At 38.9% G+C, this 15897-nt stretch overlaps 1 protein-coding gene across 14 annotated transcripts in view; it reads left to right on the top strand.

Moving 5' to 3' along the window:
* The window catches only part of UNC79 (unc-79 homolog, NALCN channel complex subunit), a 112432-nt gene extending 99245 nt beyond the window's left edge, over positions 1 to 13187 (top strand). For 13 of the 14 annotated variants that reach the window (XM_061359878.1, XM_061359875.1, XM_061359879.1 and 10 more), the window contains 6 exons: positions 1300 to 1475; positions 3210 to 3396; positions 4713 to 4910; positions 7161 to 7238; positions 11427 to 11468; positions 12147 to 13187. In XM_061359878.1, the coding sequence (XP_061215862.1) occupies positions 1300 to 1475; positions 3210 to 3396; positions 4713 to 4910; positions 7161 to 7238; positions 11427 to 11468; positions 12147 to 12347 (882 nt within the window). In that variant the 3' untranslated portion in view covers positions 12348 to 13187. Of the gene's footprint in view, positions 1 to 1299; positions 1476 to 3209; positions 3397 to 4712; positions 4911 to 7160; positions 7239 to 11426; positions 11469 to 12146 lie in introns of those variants that run through there. The other variant, XR_009726474.1, reaches the window with a different exon arrangement.
* The last annotated feature ends 2710 nt before the right edge of the window (positions 13188 to 15897 follow it).

Genomic DNA, 15897 nt, shown 5'->3' with positions numbered 1-15897 from the left:
AGAATCCTGTGTGATTTATATGACCAATAGCAATCCCAACAGTGAAAGTTTAACCTTCGTTTTCAAATTTTGAAATGCCTTCTCTGTAGAAATTCAGTGAACAGAAGTTGTTTATTCATTTCCAATGTCTTATTTTCATGTCTGAAAATAGCTTCTTTGAAAGAGGTTAAGTATTTTCAGACCTGCGTATTAGCAACTGCATTGTAAAAAAGGTATAAATGTTAATTTGCAAGATAATCACATTCCAGTTTATTGTTTCTGTTCAGTTTATTATTTCTTTTCCCTTTTGGATAGCATTTTAATTTGTAAAGCTCAGCAAGGTTTTACTTAGAAAATTCTCCCATTTTGGAAGATGTATAATGTATCTGCCTACATACCTGTCTATCCTTTTTACCTGGCTCTATGACAAAGTCATTAGATATTCATGCTGGTACATAACCTTTCCTCTTGAAAGAAACTTCAAGTAGGTGATTTTTCAGAGTTTTAAGTTTCTGGGGTCAGATACTTACTGGTTATAAGATATTATTGGTCCACTGGTTTTTATCCTGTTGTTGTAATTTAATAGCTGATGACCTGGATTTTCTTGTGCAAACCATATGGCTCTTCTTTACCCAAGCAAATACACTCAGCATGTGTTCTGTTAGTCTAGTAAAAGAAGGTAATGTAAAAATAGTTTGATTAGAAATATACAAGCATCACAAGAAGCACCAATGACACATTCTTTAGAATTGACAAAGGAGGAAAATAAAGTATCTTTCCAGGCATAAATAGTTGCATGTTTCTTGGTAAAAGGTTTAGCCTTTTCATTTCCAGAGCTTAAAGGCATTTGTAGCTGAATAATGCAACAAAGTCATACTGTTGGTGAATATTCTGATTTCTGTGCATGTAAATGGAATATTGCACAGGGAAGGCATTTCCTGCCCAGATGCTATCTAGTTAAATGGTTAAATTCTTTTATCTTAAGCTGTCTGGATATGAAACCTTTAGTTTACATTTGTCAGCTGTTGAGTTTGCTGATGTGGAAGATGCCTATACATTTTGCACGATTCATATTTTGTGTGGGCTCTTGAAAATGTGTTCCTCTGTGGAAAGATTTGCATCATAAGGCTGCTGCCACTATGTAGGGACTGGGGAATTTAAAAAGAAATCTATTTCTGAGCTTTATTCTGTAGTCTTGTAGACTCAGAGACCCTGAGAAAGTAATTGAAAGGAAATGGAATAGAACACCTTGTTACCTGGAAGAACTTAGTTCAAGTGAAATACTCTTTTTGGGTAGGAAACCAGGTCTTTGTCTTGCAGAGCCACATGAAGACTTGTTCACAGCCACTGCATGAAGACACATTTGGTGGACATCTGAAAGTTGGTTTAGCTCAGATTGCTGCTATGGAAATCACCCGAGGAAACCACAGAGACAACAAAGCTGTGATCCGATATTTGCCTTGGCTTTACCATCCTCCTTCTGCAATGCAACAAGGGTGAGAATCGTTCTTCCACAAAAAAGGAATACTAAATTAGTTAGAAAACTTCACAAAATTCTGCATTTATTGCCAGATTCCATAGATAAGTCCTGCAGTAGGGAATGGTGGCTGTGGAATGTTGTAACAGCTGTTCAGCAACTCCTTGATCCATCAATACACTACTTAAAGTACATGCTAAAGGAACAGTGATGGTAACTTCATTGGTTTGACTGAAGTTACCCTGGAAATTAACTTGATTCTCGATCCAGGTAAAGACAGTGAAAAGCACACAGGTGCTAGAGCAGTCCTAGAATTATAAAAAATATGTTGGGAATTATTGAGAGTACAATTGGAAAAGTTCTTTGAAATTATGGAGTGCAGATGAGAGAGAACTGTGTCAGCTTATTGATACAATGATAAAATTACCAACTTCATCTGGTTGAAGTTAGATGAGAGAAATCCAGTTCTTCAAGACAAGTTTTTTTTGTCCCTTTTCACTATGAGAAGCCCCAATTTGCAGTGTCTTATCTTCAAAAAAAAAAAAGGGGGGGGGGGGGAAGATACTTTTCCTTGTCTTGCAATGACAACAAATTAGATGTTTTGGGTGTAGACCATTGGACTGTGTTTCAACAAGCCTGTATTCTTGTTCAGGTTTTGTTCCAGACTACCTGCCCAGACCAAGATTCTGGGGGCTAAGTTGCTTAGGCTTCAGTCCTGTAGATACACAGAATCAAATAGGTTGGAAAAGACTTTTAAGATTATCAAGTCCAAAATACATCTGCATGTACTTTCATGTAGAGCATACCCGGCTTTGGAAATACGGAATTGTTACCTCCTTGTGCTTTAGTTTCTTGCATGTAAAAAAAATGACTATGTGTTCCAAGTTGAAGGTAGCGAATGCCTTTAAGACCCTACAGGTACTTGAGGAGAAGCATCATGTCAGAGTCTATTAAAAAAAGAAATTAATTGAATGCCTCTTTGCTTCTATGAGTCCTTGACAATTACATCAAATTAGAAATTAAAAACAGTAGTGAGAGTTGCCTAGGAAGTAATGACTTATTGACGGAAACCCTTTTTTTTTCCTGAGCTTATGAATTCAAAAGAGTGTGCAATCTGAACTTGGTAGCAGCAAGGGGACAGTCAAGATGACACTAGAGAAGTGTTACTCCTTTTTAGATGATATAACTGCATTGCTTTACAATTAGAGATTATACTAGATACTGGATGAATACATTAAGTGTCGCAAAAGATCATAGCCCCCGTCCTCAAAAACATGCAGTCTGACTCTCCAAGGAGAGGTTAAGAAAAAGAGAGATTAACTCTACTGATGAAGAAGTGGAACACTTACTGGAAGTAATGTATGGTGCCTGCCTTGGAGCTTCCTCTGGAATGAATTCCCTGCCCTTGTGCTGTCAGCCATGCGCTGTCCAGGGAAGCAGAGAGGAGCATTCCACTTCAAAACACTTCCCATCTGATGATTTTTATCTCAAAAATCACTGTGTAGTGAGCCAGTGAATCTGAATGTTTTAGGCTTGCATAGAGACTGTGTTTTAGACCCCCCAAATACGTTCTGTTGGACTTGCGGTATTGTCAAGTGCCCTAAGTTCTGTGTGATTCTGGTCTCCCCATAAGCTGTACCAATGATCTGTGCCTCCAGCACACTGAGATTGCCTAGTGTGCACAAGGATTCTCCATATTTTGCGGAAAACCAGAAACCTTAGCATCGTTGTAAAATCCGCTCTTTCTTGACAGGCCCAAAGAGTTCATAGAATGTGTATCACACATTCGTTTGCTGTCCTGGTTACTTCTGGGGTCTCTGACACACAATGTTGTCTGTCCAAATTCTCCATCATCTTGCATGCCTATTCCACTGGATGCGGGTTCACAAATTGCTGACCACCTTATTGTCATTCTGATTGGGTTTCCAGAGCAATCAAAGGTAAGGGATTCTGTGTTTTAAGCGGAGATGTGTTATATATTGGCCTTATTTTTGCAAACATTTATGTCTTTGTAAGGAAAAAGAAGGGGTAAAACCTCATTAAAATCTGGGATTTAGGGAAAGAAACCTCTGGTTTTTCTTGCATAGCTGCCTCTTTATGCATAGAAAACTGTTGATAAAATAACCACAATTAAGTTTGAGATTCAACAATTTCAAAATATCTCAGGAATAAGGAAGAAAAAACTGAATTCCAAATTGAAGCTTTAGCAGTGGACATCTCTGGATCAAATCTCTCAGAATTTATTCTAGTTGTACAGTAGAATTGGATAACCTATAAATAATGTTATAATCAAAAGTTAATTACAAGCAGTGATGGTTCAAGAGTTACTGCACATTATAAGCCATCTGTGACAGTAGTTTAACACAGATACAGCAGCACTCTTTGACAATAACCAGGTTTTTATTAGCAACAGAAGCAGAACGATCACTCATTTATCATGTACATAAAATCCCCCTTTGTTTTCCCCCACCCAGCCAAGACACTGGTGCTTCCCATTCATTTATTTGGCCTTCCTTCAAATACCTCTTCCCAGTTACCAAGCAACCCTTACAATGTTTGGTGCAGTCATACTGCCACAGAGCATGAATCACTGTTGCACTTGTAAACTGAGAAAACATCTCAGACCAGGAACATCTTTCTTGTAATGAATTAGTCAATATCCAGCACTCCTGGAAGCTCAGACACTGTCATATATAACACTTGTTAGAAAAGAGCCATGCTTGAGTACACAAAAAACTTGCTTCCTTTGACTGTGAACAGTTCTGTCCCAGCAAGGTAGAAATGGGTGACAGATTAACAGAAGATATGTAAGATGATGTTTTGTGTATCATGTCCTTTCTTTCAGGTGATCTGAATGACTTACCCCAGCAACATTTTTGACATGGAGTCATATATGCCAGAGCCTCCAGGCTTTCCACAGGCTGTGGTGGAGTTATTCATCGATAAAGTCTCAGAACTAGTCTTGAGTAGCTGTTTTGCAAAACTAACCTTCCCTTTAAAGAGGCTGACCTTAATGCCATACACTAAGATTGCCTGGGGGTGTGTGTTTGCAAATGCACTTTTTACTCTGGAAATATAAAAACAGTTTTTAAACAGAAGGTATTTTCAAGTGCACTTGACTTACCCTTTCCTAACAAGAAGGAAATATGTGGGAAAGTGAGAGGCAAGACTGCACAGTGCTTTGTTGGAAGCCTCTGCACAGTATCTCAATACACTTATTTAAATAAACATTTTCCTCTATTTTCTATTTCTACAGACATCTGTTCTGCACATGTGTTCCCTCTTCCATGCATTTATATTTGCTCAGCTCTGGACAGTGTATTGTGAACAAACAGCAGTAGCTCCAACAGTCCAGAATCAGAACGAATTTAGCTTTACAGCAATCCTTACAGCCCTGGAGTTCTGGAGCCGAGTGACACCTAGCATCCTACAGCTAATGGCACATAACAAAGTGGTGAGTTAGGTGCTGTGTACAGATTTAGTATAGATTAAACTCAGACAGCTTGGCAGTGTTTCAGTGGAATACATCAGACTATAAATAACATCATAAAGTAACTTCAACGCTTTTGAGAAATTACAAGGAAAGCTAATTAATAGTGGTTAACCTTGCCGTGGTCTGAAATGGGATCTAGCCAGAATGTTGTCTGAAACAAAATCAAAAGCTAGAGTCACTGCTTGTTGTATTAAAGGCTCCCTGCGTAAGGTCTCATTTTGTGTATCTTCCTACCCTTCACAGTGGTCCTATTCTTTCATCTGACTCTGCCTAACAGGAGCAACTAAGTGTTGTAGGATAATTCTGTGAATATCCATTTAGATATTTTTTTAGCCATTTAATGGTGAAAAACTATGCAAATGCTGACACTTTACTATTCATATCCCATTTGTTACTCATGAAAAATAATCTGTATAAGTATCTCTGGAAAGATTTTTGAGTAATGAATGACTTGAAGGATGTATTTCTAGAGGTAAGGTTTGAAAGGGAAGTGTTTACTCTGTTCAGAAATTGTCCAGACCATTTTCTGGAAATAAACAAATGCTTACACGTTATCTCAACTACTCACTATTGTTGGAGCAGCACAGTAACATAAGAACCCAGAGGAGTTCCAGCACCCTTCTCATAGGTGCTACCTTTGCTTCCCATTGACAAATGATTCCCAAGTTGAGAGCTTGTTTCTGATAGGCAATACATGTTGTGATTCCCGATTTCCAGAAAGCCATGCACTTCTGTCGTAACTTGTCAAAACTGTTTAACTGAGATGGTAATTAGTAGCTCTGACTCTGGAGAACCTGATACTAGTTTGAGGGAGAATGATTCTTTATATGTGGCCCAGTCCTCTGAGTGCTCTTAAGCTTTGGGATTTTTATTCTTTGAATGGAGACTTGCTACTTACGTGGAACTTATTTTCTGTAATTCGCCTTTCCCCATGTGAAACATCTTTCACCCCAGGCAGGTAGGGACCTTTGCCCTTTGAACTGTAATTGCATGCTGCACTTGGAAGTCTTGGAACCGGTTACTGTTCCCTTGTGTCTTGTCCTTATCAGGCAAGGACCACCTAAGTTGTATTTAAATGGTATTTTAGCCTCTGACACCTAGTGATGTCTCTGTGATTGACAAACCACTGTTGGGAACAGTAGTTCATGGAAACACCATTTGGATGAACAGGAAATCCGCATGTTTCTAACTAACCAGCAGTTTAGTTAGACACAAAGGCTTCTTGTCAAGCCTCAGGACAAGAATATGACCTGGAAGTCCCAAGTTCCAGTCTTTTTTTTTGGAAGTATCTCATTATGTGGCTTTAGTGCAAGTTATTAAACTCTCTGCCACAGCTATTGCTCTGTGTAATGTAGATAATAATACTTGCCTGTCTCACATGGGCATTATCAGGTTAATTAGCTAGCGTTTGTAACACGCTTTGAAGATGAAATGCACTACATAAAAGCTAAATTCATTATTATCAAGGGGAATTTACACATAGTTCAGACAGACACTGTAAATACTCACTGCCGGCTAAGAATTCATTGCACCTATGAATTAATACAATATAAACCATAAAATGCTGTCTACTACCAAATAACTGATATTTGCATCTGTCGTAATTCATGGTACAAAATGGAAGAATTATGGATTTGCTGCCAGTTCAGAGCAATAAATTGTCTTTTGATGGGAGGAAAAAGATGGGTTTTGCGGATATGTTAATTTTCAAAGATTCGACAAATAAAAATATCAATTTCTGACATGCTGATTGATGAGAACTACATAGAAAGGCGTGTCAAAGGATTTATGATGTCTGAAAAGAACAAAGATGAAGGCAACTTGTTTTGATGTGTGATCTGAATTGAGATACCTCAGGCACTTTGAAATATTTAGCAGATAGGTGTTGCATCAAGGAGAAAATAGGTAAAGAAAAATGTCCCTTGTGTACTCATGTAATACTTTATATGCCAGTGGCTAAGAAATGCACATCCTTGTGTACTCATGTAATACTTAACTTTATATGCCACCGGCTAAGAAATGCACATCCTTGTGTACTCATGTAATACTAAACTTTATATGCCAGTGGCTAAGAAATGCACATCTAGTAATTCAGTATAAGTGCTAAGCAAATACAGGAATATTCTTTTAGACACTGTTGGCTTAGCTTGCAACACTATTATGATGGACACTAATTTGGTTTTATGCTTGATTTTCCCTCTCCCCTCCCAGATGGTGGAAATGGTGTGCCTGCATGTGATCAGTTTAATGGAGGCTTTACAGGAATGCAACTCTACTATCTTTGTAAAGGTAGGCATACCACACCATGAGTATTTAGTTAATAATGTTGCCTGTCTGTTGTGACTTCCAGGCATATTGTCCTTTGCTTCCCCTCCCACTCAAAAGAAAAAAAAGACAGTGGAGGAAGCTGAGGTCGAATGCTGTTGCAGAAATAAAACCTGCTAGAGCATATAAAAAATAAACTCTCTAGTGAAAGACCAGTCAAGGACTTTTTTACATGCTTTCCCACTGCACTATTCTGAACGGAGCTTTCACATAAAATATCAACAAATCAAGTAATTAAACACATTGTGAATCTAACAGAAATATGTTGGGTTTTATTTCTGCTGCTGGTATGAAGGAAAATTCTGAGTGGTTTTACTCCTGTCTTTTATGGTCAAGCAGGAATTGAAAATAAAGTAGCTAAAACTGAAGGTCTTGGTGTCAAGTAGCATGAAAGTATTCACGCTCATTGTGAAAATACAGATTTAGAGTCAGTAATGACTTGATTCACTACAGAAACTTGGGCACTAAGGGATGTTAAAGTGATCATGCCTGTCCCTGGAAGACAGGGCTTCTCTTTCAGCCAGTCCAGAATGCCCAGAATTTGACAACGATAGAGAACATTTTTAAAGCTGTGAAAAGAGAGGCCTTTAGTGCCAAATCCCTGTCGCAATACAAAAGAATGCTTTCAGGGAGTTATATTTGTTAATATCAGTAATATGCTAAATCAAAGAACACAGTTGTTAGTACAAAATCAAGGTCATAAATCTGTGAAATTCAAAATTAAGGTGTTAAGCTTTCTTTCATGTGCAGTGGATGGGACATGGAAGAGAAGAATCTGAGTAGCAAAAACTCCTTTACTTAGCCTTAATGTGAAATCCTGCAAGAACAATATACATACATGATAGCATTATAGGATTTCTAGTCCCAGGTTATGATTTTTTTTTTTCAAAACTAACTGATTGTAAGAATATTTATTGTAGAGCTGAAAAGTGTTGTGGTTTGGGGAAAGACTTACTGTATGTTTAAAGTCCTTCAAAGAGGCAGAAGGAACCAGGAAGTGGGTGGCATTTCTGTGATTCAAAAAAAGATCAATTTTGAGACTCTCTTCTTCAGTAGCTGTGAAGATGATTTGGACTTTCTTACTCCCATTTCAGAAGTCTGCAAGGATGACAATTCTTTGAATATTTAGTTGACTGGGCAGTTTTTGGGGTAGCTTGTTCTATTCTAGACAATCTTTTATTGCCCTGCCCTTGATAATGAAACAATTTGATCTTGTGCATTAACTTTTTTTTTCTACATTTTATTCTAGATATAAGCCTTTCAAACAAAGTTTAGTTTTCCTTGACAGTGTAGTGAGAGGGATTTTTTTTTTTTTAGCAGAACATTCTCAATACTCTATCAGAAATTCATTTGGCAAAATTATTCCCAATGACTTCCTCTTGGAACTGAGCACAGTAGCCTTGATAAAGCCTGATCATTTGACATTTATAGAATTGTACTTACTGTAGTGCCTTTTATTCCACCTAAGGAATTGGGTGTTGCAAAAACTTCATTTTTGATGAAGTAGTATGACTGAGGACACACATATTTTTAATGCACCACAATGTGAAGGTGCTGCATGTGACATGATGCTAAGTGGATTATGGGGATAGCTATCTTAGATGTCCGTTTTCTGTATGACAACGGGAGGGGAAAGAGGTCCTAAAACAAAAGAGAAAGAGACATAAACAATTCAGCTGTTCTTCACTGAAAGAAGAACTTTCTTTACACCTAAGTACTCCTTCATCTCCTCCTTGTGTTGGTGCTGTGAGTTTTCCTCCTCCTGTTATTGTTTTTGCCTTTGCTATTATATTAAACTCATGCTGATAGCATTGAAAAATGTCTTGATTGCTTCCTATAGTCTGTTTTCTCAGGATATTTTTTGTATCTTACGTTAGACTATCTTTACCAGTTTGGTGATGAAAACAAAATTTATTTCAACTGTTATGCATTTTTTTTTCTAATTTGGAGTAAGATGTGCATTTGTGTGCATTCACAGATGCATGCAAGCCCACATATATATTTGATTCATTATATCTTCCTCTGAGGGAAAGCATTCTGCTTTAAGAGGGCTGAAATGACAGTGTTCAGCTTTCCTTGGGCATTTCTATATCAAAGGAACTGGGAAACTAGCCATCCCAGGACAGCCATTGATGATGGAGACCAGCTCCTTGCTGATTACAGCTCTCCATCTGACCATCAGATGTATGTCTGAGGAATTTGGAAGCCTAGAATAGAGAAGGGGGCAGCTCAGCAACCACAGTGTTTTTTTCAGAGAACCAAGGGGTTAGGCAGCTCCAGCAGCTGCTGGGTAGATCTCTAAGGAACTGGGCAGGCAGCAGAGTTAGGAAGCCAGAAGAACACAGTGCTCAACCTGTTCTCCACCTGGTTTCCATCAAAACTTCCACTGGAACCAACATAATTCTGTTGAAAATATAAACTATTGACAGTGTGTGATGGCATTCTGTTCTTCCAGCTCTTCTTTCTAACTAGCTTTATGTATTCTTCCTTTGTGAAGAAAAGGCTGTCTGGAGATTAGGTAATAAAACTCAAATGCTTCAATAAAAAATTCTTGTCTCATTTATCTAACTGGCAGATGTCAGAGTGGGGGGTTTGCTTGCTTGTTCCTGCAGCAGAAGGTTTCATTTCCCTACATGTGTCCACACCCTGGAAGACAGAAGTGGTGCTGGAGGACAATGATCTGTATCTAACCTTAGACCTCTACAACACAAATATCAATATGACCTAGTTTCCATGAGTGCCCTTTATAATCAGGGGAAAGAAACAGGTATTTTTGGACATGATTCATCTTGATCTATTTTAGGTACCTGCTATAGGACAAGATGAACTGGCTGTGGGAAGTGCTTAATTCTCTCAGCTGACTGTAAAAGATGTCCACTGAATTGATTCAGGTGCAGAGGGGTACCCTGAATTTTCTGCCTAGCTTCCTTCCTTGCTTGACGTACTTCTGATGCCAGTCCTGTCATCACTGCCTAGCTCCAAAGGAACTTCGTTATTGCTGAATGAAATCTTCAGTGACGTTTTGTTGATAACAGTGGGCCTTGGAACATGGCTTCTCAGTATGCTTACCTGTTCCCTCCTCCAAAAAAAACCCATGAGGACCTGTGGTCACTGATCTTATTAAGCACTTAGTTTGAGAGCTTATGGGAGGATGTACAAGAACTCACACATCTGCTGCATCTGGGTGCATTCCAGCTGTTTTAGCATTCATCTATCTGTAAATGCTGAGGTTTGAATATGGTTCTTCATGTGGTAGACTAAGTAATCAGTCCTGACAGGACTGCATATGCTTCTCCAGCAAAAGAGCACTGAAATTGAAATAACTATCATTCCTTGCACAAGGGAAACAGCACTTTATCTAATGTTGTCAATAGTGATTAGGTTTAACTTGCAGCTCCTGGTAGTATAATTGGCAAACTGCAAATTTTAATGCCATTTGGAGGAACATTTTAGAACAATAATCTCAGTGGTTAAATTAGTATTGGAGAACATGAATACTTCTCTGTGAGGCATGAGCTTGTCATGTTGTACTTACTCAGAAATAAAGGTTCTCTGAAGGACTGAAATATGTATCAATCCAATCATAGGTGACAGATTCACAGACCTCCTCACCTTCTCATTCTTGATAGTTTTCACCTGTGCTCCCAGGCATACAGAGCTGTAGTGAAGCACTGATGTGATTAGTGGCTTATAAATGCTGGTTACATTTAAATATCTGGGCTATTTCTATTTTTAGCAGCTTCTACTGGATGTTTTTTCAGTTCTTGATGTATACCTTACCATGCAAAATGTTCACTGTATTTATTTCAGTATTGTTACCTGCACATACAGAAACACCCTCACAAGGAAAATAAGAAGTTATTTCTTTAATAAGTTTTTATGTTGTACCCTCGTTATTGTGTTAAGGTATCAGTAATTGCTACTGGTGATTCATCAAGCTACACACAAGGGAAGGTGGCTTCTTTACCTCAGAGTTATCTGCCCCATCAAGGGGTATCATTTTAAAATAACCACATTTCAAGGTTTGTGGTTCAGGCTTTGTCCATTTGGACAGCTGAATGTGTTAGATATACCCTTCCCTGTCTCACAGTAACTGGAGCATGTTTACAGTCACTTTAATAATAATAATAAAATGTACCTCTCTCCTTATAGCTCATACCAATGTGGCTGCCAATGATCCAGTCAAATCTAAAGGTAAGTTGTTTCTAGTACCTTATCTTTTTATTCTTAGCATTACATGTTTCTCTAGCTTGTGGAAATAATATCCAGACTCTCTGAAAACAGATCATGTTAGTGTATCCAGATGAAAGTCTGAAATGTGAGTATATACAGAACATCATCAGCTGAGATACTTATCCTGGGATCAGTACTGCTTTCCCTTCTGAAACACTTTTTCCTACCCTGGTTCTGTGGCAGGGCCTTTCCTCCCTGTTCATTGAGATTGGTTGTTCCCTGAGCTTTGGTTTTCTTGCTGTATTAGGCTTGAGAGTCCCCTGTCAAGTCAGGATTGGGACTCCTGACTTAGGAGGTGGATTTGGCTTCTACAGCAGATAGATATTTTGGGCCTGTTTGCTTGGGTAAAACTGTGCCAGCTGGCCCTATTTGTAAGAGAGAGCAAGGTGGATGAGTGTTGTTTGCCAGTCAAGAGGATTTTGGTGATGAGAATAAAAGCGTTGGAGTTGGTCTCAGTATGGAATTGTTTCTGTAAGCACATTTGCCTTTCATGGCAATGCTGCAGTGCAGGATGCTGAAGAAAGAAATGTGACACTGGAGCAGTGGAGGAACTTTCTCTGGCTATCAACCCGTACCTTTCAGACTGCTGTATTCATGTAATAAAGGAAAGAAACTGAATGTTTTGCATTATTTTCACAGCATTTATCTGCTGGACTTCAGCTTCGGCTCCAAGCCATCCAGAGCAATGTCAACCATCACAGCCTAAGGATGTTACAGGGGTCAGGACAAATGAACAATAGTTCATCTGTGCTCCGCAAGTGGCTACAGTGTACCCAATTTAAAATGGCTCAAGTAGAAATTCAGTCGTCAGAAGCTGCATCTCAGTTTTATCCTTTATGATTCATGTAATTTGTTCCAAATGTTCACTTTTAGCCAAGCAATAACAGGGATAGAGCTGTAAAAGACCATTTGTATAAATCAGTATACAGAGTATATCCTGTATCTATACTTTTTAGCCTAGGACATACTGTGGAAAAGCTTATAATGGGTGAAGCTAAGAGCCTGATCCTGCCAATCTTTGATTTTACTGAGGATCAATAGGTTCTTAAGTCTGCATTCATGAACATGTATTTGCAGGATTGGACTTAAGTCTATCACATTGTATATATCTGTTCATTGAGATATCTTGTTCTGAAATGTTTCTTTATATTATTTTTGAAGCTAAGACAAAAATTACTTTTCTTTAACTTTTTTTTAATAGAATTGTGGGTATTCACAAACATATGGAAGTGCTCTGTTGCTATTTTTTGATGATAAAAGAAAACAGGGGTTTTAGGAATCTTTCTAGGAGGGTTTTTTTTTGGGGGGGTGTCTTTTTTTTGTAGATTCACAGCTGGCGATGCAATAAAACCTGTCACTATAAAACCGTGATCTTCTAATGAGGCTTTTTGTCATCATCTTCTGGGAAAACAGCAGCTTGTGAGGAGAGTTATTATAAAGTGCACTTAGAATTTAGGTTGTTAAACTGTGCCGATTCGTTTGTCTTTTCTTCAGTACTGTTTTTCAAAACTGCCAAGTCTGATTTATTGTTTTTTGAAATACTGCTTTTACTTACTCCATTGATTCCGTGCTGCTTTTCTTTGTAGGCTTCACAGAAGCCTCTAATTTTGTGACTACTGTGTCGTATTCTTCTGTCAATACTTGTAAACAGTGCAATTAAAAATGGATATCCCACACCTATTCTTGATGTCTACAGAATTTATGTTGCAAACTTCAAGAAGAGTATGACTGGACCTAAACTTTTTCATAATGATATTTATGAATCAAAGCATTTGCATACTGTTGTATTAAACATGATGTTTAATAATAGATGGATTTTAATATCACTAAGGGACTCAGCCAAAGCCGATTAGAATCTAAGGAGACTCATGTCAGTGGATTTTACATAAAATTGTGAGAGACCACGATTTACCACCTCTTGTAATTAATACTTAAATCTGTGCAATCACAGTTGCATTTTCTGTGTTTATTCCTGTAATGCACTGATTAGAAGAATAACAAACCCACATTTAAGTTGTGTACTAGAAAGCTATTAAATTTCTAGTGTTTCTAACCACTCTCAAAATCAATGTTTTTCCTCCCTGATTGCATGGAAGTGAAAAGGCGTATCTGTAAAGTATGCTTAGTTGTTTTGAAAAGTCAGTATTTCCTCAGTGCATTTACTAAAGAAAAAATGCATACGTTTGCAGATAGGCCATTAAAGTACCATTACGTCTTAAAACCAAACTGAAACACCCCAACCCCCCCCCCAACTAACCAACCAACCAGATGACAATAAAACGTGCTAGTTTGCTTAAAAGATGCCCCTCTCTGTGTTTTCAGTGGAGACAAACTGATTTGGCTTTCCTTCCTTCTCAGATTAACACATTAATAGAGTCTAAACTTAATATGGACCAGTATACCCAAAAGAAAATCTAAGATACATTATAAGCTATTGTAAGTAATTTTTCTTGTATTTGCTTGAGGTGAGTGGCAAGGTTTTTTAGTTTCTGGAAAATATTTATTATCTTCACGTGAAGAGTATTAAGAGATCCACCAGATTGTAATTTCTCAGTGTTTCAGGCACTCATTTTTGCCATGCTGAATTGAGGTTGCACAGACCTGGGTGAATTGATAAATGACAGCTTCTTCCCAGATTGTCATGGTGGTAATGAGGGTAACATTTTCTTTCTCCAGCTTTTGACTGGCCAAGGGGAAGAAAGAACAAAAATGATGTAGAGCCTGGAAGATTGTATGAGCAATGATTAGGGATATTTTGACTACTAATAACATGGGGCTTGTCCAGGTATGTGTACTTTAACACCTCATGAAGGTCTTTTGAGTGCACTCCAGGCATCTGCAGAAGTACAGAAATCTGCATTAATTGTTTTTAAAAGCACTGTAAGATGTATCTTCACAGTGCCTGAGGTCAATATACAACTCAAATGAGTCACTCGCATTATCTCTCTGAAATAGCCCAGAGCAACAATTTACATTCTGTAGGAAGATTAGGAAGTAAACAACATTTGGTGTTCCCTGAAAAAGCTACCAAATAGCAGAGGCCAGTTTTCCTGCTCTGCTGGGCACCCAGCCTGGCTGCGTGGCTGGAGGTGTGTCACCAGGAGCAGAAACCATTCCCTGTCTGATCATTGAAAGCTGCTGTTTAAGAACAATGTTTAGGCATCTGTTGCAATAAGCTGCTTAAATCAGTGCCTGTTACCGAGCCTGACCTAGTAAAAGAATCAATTCACTGTGCGTTGAACTGTGACATTTTCAACAGCACAGGGCACTTGGGATGAAGAGGTGGTTATGGTGTGCTGTACTGCTGGATTGTGTAACTGGTGTCCTGGAAGAGAGGGTAACCTCTGCGCTAGGAGCCTCGCAGTGATTTCCTGCTGCCTATTGAGAAGGCCACTGTGAGCTCCACACAGGATCACACAAACAAAAGGCTTTTGCAGCACATTAGTTACCATCCATGTACATGCCTTATCTTATACATAACATTTCTCTAACATCTCATTAGAGCTGTGGCAGGTTAAAGGCCCTAAAAACACAGTCATTTTTCTGGCTGTTTTTCATGCTATGATAACAATGTGCTCTAGGACTGATGAATGTTCTGGGCCCAGAGATCTCTCTGAACTCTGGCCTGCAGGGCCTCCTTTCCAGTTGGATGAACTTTACCAGAGCCCAAGGCTATTTAGTCTTTGCTAAGTGTGTCCTGGAACAGAGCTCTGCGGAAGAGGTTCCTGTGCTGTTCCCACAGTGGCACACAGCTCTGGGAGATTTTAATCCACTGTTTTTCTTGTTCCATCTTGCTGTGACTCTTCAGCAGGGCTGCAGTCTGTATGCTTTCCATGGGGTACGAATCTTGATTGCACGAGAGCCATTTTGCCAATGGTGTGGGTCAGGTAATAGAAGCAGTGATGATGAGGGCTGGCCAGCCTGGTGAGCTGCTGTGGTGTCTGAGACCTGAACCTGGGGGGCTTTCAGCTGTGACTGTGTGCGATTTGTGTACTGTAGCTTGTGTCCAAGGAGCAGGGGTTGTGAAGAGCTTGGGAAGGGTGGCTGGTTTCTCATGCATGGTTATAAAGCATTAACATGGAAAAGCAGAACCTGTGACTCACTCACTGGAAGTCTACATCATTAGCTACTTCCCAGTATTTTTCTGGATCTGATAGATACCACAGGGCTGCTAGCTGACTGGCAAGCAGCCTTCTGTGCACTGCCCCAGGTAACCTCTTCTGACATGGTGTTTAACCAGCTCCCCATCAAACCTGACAAGCCATGACTGTGAGTGGGGAGGCTCTAACTTTGATAGACACGACGTAATGCTAGGTCAATTTTCTCAATGTATAATTCAGCAGCTGGGCAATGTAACAGTTATGGCTGTTTTACTATTTTAAATCCTTCC

Source organism: Neopsephotus bourkii, unplaced genomic scaffold (genome assembly GCF_033783945.1).
Source record: "Neopsephotus bourkii isolate Nb327-2 ecotype Australia unplaced genomic scaffold, CSIRO-AGI_Nbou_v1 NB_998, whole genome shotgun sequence".
Taxonomy (NCBI): domain Eukaryota; kingdom Metazoa; phylum Chordata; class Aves; order Psittaciformes; family Psittacidae; genus Neopsephotus; species Neopsephotus bourkii.
The sequence above is the reverse complement of the archived record's forward strand: the minus strand, read 5'-3'. Positions and strand labels throughout refer to the sequence as shown.